General features: G+C 35.9%; 2 protein-coding genes across 2 annotated transcripts in view; one reads left to right on the top strand and one right to left on the bottom strand.

Annotated features, from left to right (window-relative positions):
• Positions 1-319: 319 nt before the first annotated feature.
• Positions 320-7,098, bottom strand: LOC123697697 (F-actin-capping protein subunit beta). The gene is made up of 6 exons (XM_045644228.1): positions 7,038-7,098; positions 6,524-6,908; positions 6,021-6,220; positions 5,265-5,376; positions 4,485-4,631; positions 320-896 (listed from the first exon to the last, which is right to left on the bottom strand). Exons 1-5 carry the CDS (start codon positions 7,038-7,040, stop codon positions 4,501-4,503), a joined length of 831 nt encoding a protein of 276 aa, XP_045500184.1. The 5' UTR covers positions 7,041-7,098; the 3' UTR covers positions 320-896; positions 4,485-4,500.
• An 800-nt stretch (positions 7,099-7,898) lies between these two features.
• Positions 7,899-10,700, top strand: part of LOC123697684 (atypical protein kinase C) — a 175,400-nt gene continuing 172,598 nt past the window's right edge. The window contains exons 1-3 of the mRNA XM_045644215.1: positions 7,899-7,950; positions 8,634-8,810; positions 9,679-9,799. Coding sequence (XP_045500171.1) covers positions 8,652-8,810; positions 9,679-9,799 — 280 coding nt within the window. The 5' untranslated portion in view covers positions 7,899-7,950; positions 8,634-8,651. The remainder of the gene's footprint in view (positions 7,951-8,633; positions 8,811-9,678; positions 9,800-10,700) is intronic.

The following is a 10,700-nucleotide window of genomic DNA, read 5'->3' as shown; positions in this document are numbered from 1 at the left end:
GCCCCCTTTGCTTGGGCTACCAGGAAGCATGCCATAAGTAGTCACCACCGCCGATAAACACTTGTAACACTGGGCTCTTGAAGGCCCGTCGTAGTTGTTCGGGAACACCGCAGGAAATATTAAAAATTGTTTCATATAATTATCACATAAGAGAGTATTTTATTTTTCTAATCCCGGATCTTGGACGGGTCACGAATGCGGTGTGAGGTGTCTGACAAAGATGCATTCAGATTTCAGAACGTAGAATATAGAAATGCCATATTGAAATTATGTGGAGTTTTGAACATGTTTATAATATTGTCCACAATAAAACAAATAATTTCAGATAAATAAATATTTATTTAGAGAGGCCAATTAAAACTATTGCAACAAGAAAGATTACAACTTCCTTTTCATACATCATAGTTAATTGTATTAAAATAAAACAAGATAATATTATATTATGTAGTGAATTTCTTACTTTTTAAATAAGTTTTCTACTTTACAATACAAATAATGAAGTGTAAATGCAATAAATGAAATGGATATAGTTTGGGCTAACAATTCTAAGTTTACGTTTAATCACATTTTTCTAATATTTAAATTACATACATTGGCCAAAAATATCAATCTTAAAAATTGTTTGAGCCGACATGTTAGTTTCATTAGACGCTTACATCAATTGAATGAAATTATTTTCCTTATAAGTAATTTATGCATGATAATAGAACAGCCAATTTCAGTATTTTTATATACAGATGTTACAATGTTAAAATAATATGGACTATATGTATAAGCACCATATTGGATGCATACAAATAATATTTGTTTACTAAATTTTTACATAATATTACTAATAATTCCATCTTGAACTTCTATCGTCGTTGTTAGTTTTTAACCCAAAAACTCCAAATCATCTGTAACAAAAAAAAAGAAAAAAATTGAATGGTGTGCTCAATCAAGTTTAAGAGCGATTTTCATCATGCCCTTGAATCTGATTATAGCCGGAAATGTGACCGATTTATTATTTTGCACAACTAGCTGTGTGAAATTACCCCGCCGCATTACACTTTTCACGAAGTTAACGGCCATAATTAAGTCTGTTTTTACGTTTTATAGGTGTGCTGTACAGAAGTACGAAAAAAAATATGACTTATTAAGTTTTTAGTAATTATATTTATATATTATTATTTGCCACTTGGTAATTTGTTTCTTGGCTGAAAAATATTCTACATTTTGTGTTTTTTCACAGGCCATTTTTGGAATTCATGGTCGAAGAATGCAGGCGCCAGATATTAGTAAAATTATTAGACTCCCGTCTGTTCTGACGATATATTTCAATTAACCGATTAATTTACTAGTTCTTGGCTGAAAAAAATATACAAATATTATAGTTAATTTTCACGCATGTTTTTGTAATTTTTCGAAATAGTTCCGCGTGATTTTTGTTTCAAAATGCGTGGTATTTTTTATTTTGTTTGTGTCTACATTAGTAAGTGTATAATATTTAAAAATATACAATTTTAACAAACAAATGTGAGTTTTTTTTACAACGAATTATTTAAAATTATTATAATAATGTGTGCTGAGGCTAAACTCTATCCTCGAAGACAATGAACGAATGGATTAATTAGTTGATGAAAATTCTTTTTTGGGTTACAAAATTAAATTATATAACATTTATAAAAGGGTATCATTTAAGCTATCACCAATTTAATTAGTTTTGTGTTTCATAAATAATAGGGTTTGTCCTCAAAATAGTAGATCTGTCACCAAAATGTAGTCACCAAACAATGCAAAATCAGTTCCACAATAAATCCCCTAAAATCCTGATATATAAGGTCTAGTACCAAATAAATGTTTTTGTATGTATTATAATAGGTGTGTCCTAATAAGTATATAAGCAAACTAATTTAAAGAGATCACCAATAAATCATATTATGTTACTAGAAAATTGCATTAAGTTCAAATAAAAAAATTAGGGTTGTCATCATCGTTTCAACCAAAAGATTTTGCTACTTAACTAGACTCCCAAGGTTCTAAATTTCCACTGGTAGTATAAATTATATTTAAATAATTTTTTTAGCAGAGTAGTAAATAAAACAATTAAAGTCAAAATAATCAATATTTATTGTTTAAAATAATTACCACTGAACAATCAGCGCTGGTTTAAAATAGCTGGCTTATGGCTAGCAGAATAGTAGATAAAACACTTAATTAAAGTTAAAATAATCAATATTTATTCTTAAAAATAATAACCACTGAATAATCATTTGGTCATCATTGGTTAATTTTTAAAGCGCGCCAATTTGTATCCGCCCCTTTGATCATTTTTTCATTAAAATTATAAATTGATGTATTAAATTGGTAACGAATACTATTAATTTAATATCTGAACGAAATAAAATGTTACTAATATATTGGTGACAAAATATCAAATAAAAAGGAGTCGCAGTCAGGGATCGATAATCGATTTATTTGGTGACAGATCTACCATTCTGAGCACAGAGCTATTATTTAAGTAACAAAACTGTTATTATAAGAACGAAGTTTATATTCATGTAATGCAATATAATTTTATTGGTTATCGATCTCTTATTTTACACATATAATTTTACATTAATTTGATAATTCATACCTGGGAACAATTTTTGTTTATCTGAGAACGAAAATATTTCTTGGTGATAGATCTATTTATTAGGTGATACAACTTGATGACAAATATAAATTTTGGTGATAGAAAATATAGTTCCCTTTATAAAATAATAATAAAAAAAAACTTAATAAAAGACCAGTAAGGAGGTCTTTTATTAAGGAGAACATAGAATTGTTTTTGATTTGTCAGCGTCGCGTAGCGTAAGAGCTAGCGAGCAAGAGCAACTTTTGTCTCCGCAACTATTTTGTCTCTCCCATCACCTCTATGGGCTAGTAAGAAAGTACGCGCACTTAGCGACGCAACTCCCCATAGAGTTGATGACAGAGACAAAATAGTTGCGGAGACAAAAGTAGCTCTTGTGCGCTAGCTCTTATTGTAGGAAACGCAAGCGATATGAAGTCGGATAGTGATTGATATATTTTGATACATTCCACATTATTCAAATTTGAATGAAAATAAATGATATAGGTATAAAATTTCATTGTTTTTTTTCCTCCAATTAAATTTAATAATTTAATCAGAGCTGATATTTACATTTATAGCATTCGTATCCGCGGGCGCGGATTCAAATCCCGCATCGAGAAGGAATTTTTCGATTCTTTAGAAATTTGTTAATTAAATATTTTTTTTATATATTTTATGGAACTTCTTCTAGCCTAATTTGTATCCTGTGTGTGACCTGCCCCAGAGCCACTCACCCGTGTGTACTGTGCCCTGTGTGACCTGCCCCAGAGCCACTCACCCGTGTGTACTTTGCCCTGTGTGACCTGCCCAAGAGCCATTCACCCGTGTGTACTGTGCCCTGTGTGACTTGCCCCAGAGCCACTCACCCGTGTGTACTGTGCCCTGTGTGACCTGCCCCAGAGCCACTCACCCGTGTGTACTGTGCCCTGTGTGACCTGCCCCAGAGCCACTCACCCGTGTGTACTGTGCCCTGTGTGACCTGCCCCAGAGCCACTCACCCGTGTGTACTGTGCCCTGTGTGACCTGCCCCAGAGCCACTCACCCGTGTGTACTGTGCCCTGTGTGACCTGCCCCAGAGCCACTCACCCGTGTGTACTGTGCCCTGTGTGGCCTGCCCCAGAGCCACTCACCCGTGTATACTGTGCCCTGTGTGACCTGCCCCAGAGCCACTCACCCGTGTGTACTGTGCCCTGTGTGACCTGCCCCAGAGCCACTCACCCGTGTGTACTGTGCCCTGTGTGACCTGCCCCAGAGCCACTCACCCGTGTGTACTGTGCCCTGTGTGACCTGCCCCAGAGCCACTCACCCGTGTGTACTGTGCCCTGTGTGACCTGCCCCAGAGCCACTCACCCGTGTGTACTGTGCCCTGTGTGACCTGCCCCAGAGCCACTCACCCGTGTGTACTGTGCCCTGTGTGGCCTGCCCCAGAGCCACTCACCCGTGTATACTGTGCCCTGTGTGACCTGCCCCAGAGCCACTCACCCGTGTGTACTGTGCCCTGTGTGAATTGCCCCAGAGCCATTCACCCGTGTGTACTGTACCCTGTGTGACCTGCCCCAGAGCCACTCACCCGTGTGCACTGTGCCCTGTGTGACCTGCCCCAGAGCCACTCACCCGTGTGTACTGTGCCCTGTGTGACCTGCCCCAGAGCCACTCACCCGTGTATACTGTGCCCTGTGTGACCTGCCCCAGAGCCACTCACCCGTGTGTACTGTGTACTGTGCCCTGTGTGACCTGCCCCAGAGCCACTCACCCGTGTATACTGTGCCCTGTGTGACCTGCCCCAGAGCCACTCACCCGTGTGTACTGTGCCCTGTGTGACCTGCCCCAGAGCCACTCACCCGTGTATACTGTGCCCTGTGTGACCTGCCCCAGAGCCACTCACCCGTGTGTACTGTGTCTCATTCGGCGCGCGTGACCTGCCGGCGCTGCAGCAGCGCCTCCGCGAGGTCGTGCTGCAGCGCCGCCTTCTGCCGCGCCACGTTCGCGGGCACGGTGGAGCGGAGGCCGTTCACTATGTCCTTCGTTTTACCTGTAATCATGGATAGTTATATATAATGGGATAGTAAACATAATACCATAAACTTATATACAAATACTTAAGTAACGTATTGTCACACAAAATCAAATTATGATCAATATCATAATTTGATTTTGTGTGACAATATGATTACGATTTGTGTGAAAAAAGTATTTGCAATAATGTTGAACAATATCCTTTTGAAAGCAAGCTTAGTTAAAATAAATATGAGTATTGAGTACCCTTATTAATTTTACCAGTTTAATGAACTGGTAAAATTAAGAATTAATAAAGAGTTGAAAATTATTATGTCTTTTATTATCCTGTCTTATCCAGCATGCAAATGCACTGCAGAGCTGGACTTGCTATTTTTTATCTCTACTTTAATATTATAAATTTGAAAGTAACTCTGTCTGTCTGTCTGTTAGGCATTCCTGCTTAAACCTCTCAACCGATTTTGATGAAATTTGGCACAGACAATCTTTAGACCTTGAGAAAGAACATAGGCTTCATTTTATTGCGAAATATGTACCACGGGCGAAGCCGGGGCGACCCGCTAGTTTATTATACAAAAAATAAATAAATAAACATTGACTTGACCCATATTCTTATTGATAATGTACATACAAAAACGCAATGACTTACCAAAATAAATATCATTCAATGTGTTCCTGATCTTATTCTCCATGTCTTCCACCATGCGGCCAATGTTCGCGATGTGGGGCGTCACATCACTAACAGCTGTGTCTTGTTCAGCCTGAAATATGTTATTTTTCATTGTATTAGAAGAGACGCAAGCAGATGCACTACCTTGTCGTGGGGTAAGTGCGGCGCTCATAAACTGCCACAATCCTGGCTTCTAGTGTAGCCCACTAAAACTTTGATTGGTATTTTATGGTTTTAAAACAGAGGAGATATTGAAAAAAAAATTACAATTCTTATTAGAATAAAAAAATGCTTGTAGGTTTCATAAAAATGCTGCATAAATGAAGTTTAAAAAAATAGAAAAACGGGATTAAATCGCGAAATTCGATTGGCGAAAGACATGGGATTGAACTGTTGTGACCAATTTTTTTTTTAAATTACAAGTTTTTTTGTTCATCTTTCTCTTGTATAATCTGATCTTCATAATATAATATTGTGATAATCACCATCGTCACCATCTCTTTTTAAAATTACAGGTGGTTTCAATTTCTATGATACCACAATAACTAGGAAATTAGTTTTTTATTGCTTCATGCCAAAAGCTCTTACTAAGGTCTATCACAAAACTATATTTAGATTTTAATCAAATTGTTATAAAATGTCAATTTTTATAAACTTGAATTAGTATGTATTTCATTACCAAGAATAAAGTACTAAAAATACTCCATTATCCTTCACAATTTTAGTACAACAAACCTGTCTAGTCAGACTGCCTCCAAGGTTCATGGTACCACTCCCTTCTTTATTGGTTTGCAGCCACAGCATTGCGGTGGAAGTCAGCTTGTAGTGTGCGTTGCGGCCAGAACTCTTCTCGACAACTTCAACCACATGAATGGAGTCCCAGCAGCCTTTGATTTTTTGAGATCCATCGCCTGCTTTCTTTATTAAAATCACACCTGTAAATTGTATATATGATGAATTCTTGTTTGAAATTATAATATGAATGTCAGTGATTTTTAAATCATTCTAAAAATTTTATCAAATTGGATTTTGGCTTGGTTCTCAGGTTATGGAGTAAGTATATTAAAATGCATTACATGTTTTATAAAAAATATGTAAGTACAAGCACATTCTATATTACAATACATGATATAGCTATATTGCTCAAAATATTGATTGTTCAATATGAAATAAATTGGCTGTTGTAGCCCTATTAAACATGAAGTAAAAGTGTGTACTGGGGTAAATCTATTACATACCTGCAAAACCATGATCCATATCCCAGAGATAGACAGAGCTGACGCCACCTTCAAAGTACATCTCTCTGTATTGATCAAAAGCATGATTGGCCTCAATTTCCAACTTCCTTAATCTTTCTGATGGCATGGAGCCATCTTCTAGAGGTGGATCATAGGTGTTAGACCACGGCGACCTATACGAGTCCCCGTCACGATTGTAATCGCACAGTAAATAATCTTTTCCGTTGCTTCTGTCCTGAGCAATTTTGAGCGGTTGGTCCACAGACGATAAAAGGTCCTCGCACAAACTCGGAACTAGGTCGATTAAGTCTGTTAAATTCTTCTCAATTTGCTGAGGAGGTAACCTCCTCATCAAGTCCAGGGCACAGTCCATCTGTTGTTCCGTCTATAATAAAACAAATTTGGAAATAAATAAAACAGAAGTATGTATTAGTCATCACAACAATTTAGTATTGGAGTGCAAAGCAATCGAAGGTGTAAAGAAGCATCAATATTGGTTTAATTAATGTATTACCATAGCGTAGCTTTAAAATTAAGTATGAAAAATAAGTAATATAGGTACACTGAAACAAATAATTCAACTGTTTTAATTACAAATCGGAAATAATAAGGGCCACAGAGCAAGTAATATAATAAGGGCAGTGCACCGATTTGACAACTGTGAATTGACAAGAGGACAAGAGTCAAAGAGTCTTTGGTGTTTCCGCTTTCCATAATCAACTTCCATGTTCCAATTTTAATTTGTCCTATAATTGAAAAATAAGAAATAAACTGCAACATTGGTTTATGCACAGAACAGTAAGAACATAAGGTTTATGTTTCAGGCAGATTTTTGAAGTCCTATATTTTTTACTATTCACAATAAGACTACATTACCAGTCTTCTTTTAAAGTAACTGGGGAAATCAGAATATTCTACTGCAGTGAATTATATAATATTGTGTTTTAATATTAATAGCAATACTTAAAAAGCACACTGAATGTGAAAATATTTTTAGATTAACATTATAAATACAGTCAAACATCTATATTTATATTGAATTTTCCCTCAAAAAAGGGAGAGATTTCTACATTGTACGCTCTATTTGACACAGATTTGACGTATGTTTATAGACTAATGACCATATCAATTAAATATTTAAATAGTTTTCGCATAACGTAGAAATGGATCATAAACATTTAATACTAGAAAATGATTAATTGATTTATCTTAAAATTATATTTATTTAAAACACGCTCAAAAAATAACACTTATACATATTACAAAACAAACAGAGATTCTTTTCACGTAGACTGGAGTTCTACCAATAACCAGTTTGCTTCCTCTTCCTCAAATGTCAAAAGTTTTTGATGAATGCTCCTTGTCACTTTTGTCAGTTCAATGTTGTTGTGTCAAACTTTTGTTGATACTACTTTTCGAATAAATAGGTATTGTATTAAATTTTCTGTGTAACTTCATCGAATTGTTTAAGATTTGCATTTACAAAGCTTTATGTGTGATATCTTTTCAAACATTCATGCATGTTAGAGTTATCTTTGTTCATATTTATGTGATTCATGTTACGGGAATGTTATCCGTGATATTACACCTCAGCGGCTATTATACTCGCCCAAACGGGATGCAAATCACATAACTATACTCTTCTAAATGAATACAATTAGCAGTAACGAGTTAATATTCGTTTATTATTATTAGGACAATAGGTTATATAAAGAAACCTTAGCAAGTGTCCTTGTTGTAAAATATGTACATAACTGTAAAATCTTTTGCAGTCTTATTATATTTTAAGAATTTTTTTAAAGTGAAGTAATAATGGAATAATAAGTAGTTTACATTCACTTTATACTGATGTTATTCCAGTAAATAGTTTATCATAACTTTTTTCTTTCATAAATTTGTAATTTTTTAGTTAGTTTGAAATATTCCTTTTAAGATAAGTTTCTTAGATTGTGTTTAATATTGAAGAATACATTGAACATAGAGCATGTAACTGTTTAAAACTTCCTCTTAAATCTCAATTATTTTTTTTTAACTTGTAAAGTTACCTATCATTATATCACGAGCTAAGTATTTATATCAATTTTCTACACAATTTTACTTATAATTTCAGTTATAATAACAAGCAAAAATGCCGACACAGCTAGTGGGCCAGGACAATCACGCAAACGATGTGCGGGTGAAGACGGTTTACAGTGGTGATGTCATGATCACGTATATCAACCATCACATCACCCTCGAGGAGTTCACACAAGAGATGGTAGCGATATGCCGCTTCGCTCCTGACCAGGTGATCTAACTTGACTACTTAATCTATAGTCTATACTAATATTATAAAGCTGAAGAGTTTGTTTGTTTGTTTGAATGCGCTAATCTCGGGAACTACTGGTCCGATTTGAAAAATTCTTTCGGTGTTAGATAGCCCATTTATCGAGGAAGGTTAAAGGCTATATATCATCACGCTACAACCAACAGGGGTGGAGCCACGGGGGTGAAACCGCGCGGAGCAGCTAGTTATTTAAAACAACTGCCTTTATTTCCGAAAAAAAGTTGACATATATAAACATAAAATTACTTAAAACTAAAAACGAAATTTCACTATAAAATATCTCTAATTTCGGTATGCCTTACGGCAAAGGCCTCCTCCAACTCTTTCCATTGTGTTCTGTCTGCTGCCACTCTTGTCCAAAAGGGCCCTGCGGTCATTTTTAATTCGTCCTCCCATCTCCTAGCTTTGCGGCCCCGGCTCCTTACTCCATCCCTAGGGTACCAAACAGTGACCTGTTTGCTCCATTTTTCTTTTTTATACTGGTTTTGGTATGTGGTAATTGAAGCTATACATTGTGGTTAGTCTTAATTATTCTTTTTCATATTTTGTATGAGACTATTTGAAAGATGTTTACATTGTATTTTATGAATTTACTTCTAACAGTTTTTAGTTTATGGAAGTGCATATACAATTACTACTAAACAATGGGAAATAAAACATATCAATTCTTGTATCTTATCATTTCATGAGTTCGAATTAAAAATCCTAACCTAAAAATCTTAATTTTTGTCATTTAAAAAATTTGAAATGTTAAATGTGAGGATTTTCCTTGATTATTTGTGTATAAATTATGTATCCTATTGATATGTCATAGATTCATCATTTGCAGGTGTTCACAATGAAGTGGGTGGATGAAGAGGGTGATCCGTGCACGATATCAACCCAGTTGGAGTTGGATGAAGCGCTGCGGCTGTACGAGCTGAATAGGGACTCGGAGCTCACTGTTCATGGTTAGTTGCATGTGTTTTTTATTACAAAACAAAATTGTTGTGACAAAATAGGTTGTCTTCGTGGTATGGCTACGGTATGACGAAAAACGCAGGTTCGAATCAGAACCTTGTTCACGGATTCTAACTTGTTCAAATGTTTTCAATTATTTAAAAGCATGTAAATAAGTAAAACTTAAAAAAAAATACTTATTATTCAAGGAGTATTGTGATGTAACTAAAATGTTGCAGTTATGTTTGTATCATCTCTCAAAGGCCGGCAAAACAATCGCAAGGTTTCCTAACGTTGCAATGGCTCATGGGCGGCGGTGATCACCTTCATCAGAGTGCCTAGTGCGAGTTTTCATCGAGTACGAAACGTTACTATCGCGTTTGCGTCACAGCCGAATTAGTATGGGAAATCGAACAGCGCCCCTAGCGGACGTATGGGGAAGCTTTGATTCCCCATACAAATTTCGCTGTGACGCAGACGCGATAGTAACGTTTCGTACTCGATGAAAACTCGCACTAGGCACACTGTACACTGCCAGCTCCTTTGTCGGTTGTTGTATAAAAAATAAAAAAATAAAAATGCGCAAAAATTGTTAGTGTGGTAACTTTGTCGATGCATCACACGTTTTAATTAATCCACTATAGCTTTCGAAAAGGTATAACATCCATACTAATATTATAAATGCGAAAGTAACTCTGTCTGTCTGTCTGTTACTCAATCACGCCTAAACTACTGAACCAATTTTCATGAAATTTGGTATGGAGATATTTTGATACCATAGGCTACTTTTTCCGGGAAAATGACGCAATCCCGGTAATCCCACGGGAACGGGAACTATGCGGGTTTTTCTTTGACTGCGCGGGCGAAACCGCGGGCGGTAAGCTAGTAGTTTTATATAGTCTACATTTGAAT

This window comes from Colias croceus, chromosome 15 (assembly GCF_905220415.1).
Source record: "Colias croceus chromosome 15, ilColCroc2.1".
NCBI lineage: Eukaryota > Metazoa > Arthropoda > Insecta > Lepidoptera > Pieridae > Colias > Colias croceus.
The sequence above is the reverse complement of the archived record's forward strand: the minus strand, read 5'-3'. Positions and strand labels throughout refer to the sequence as shown.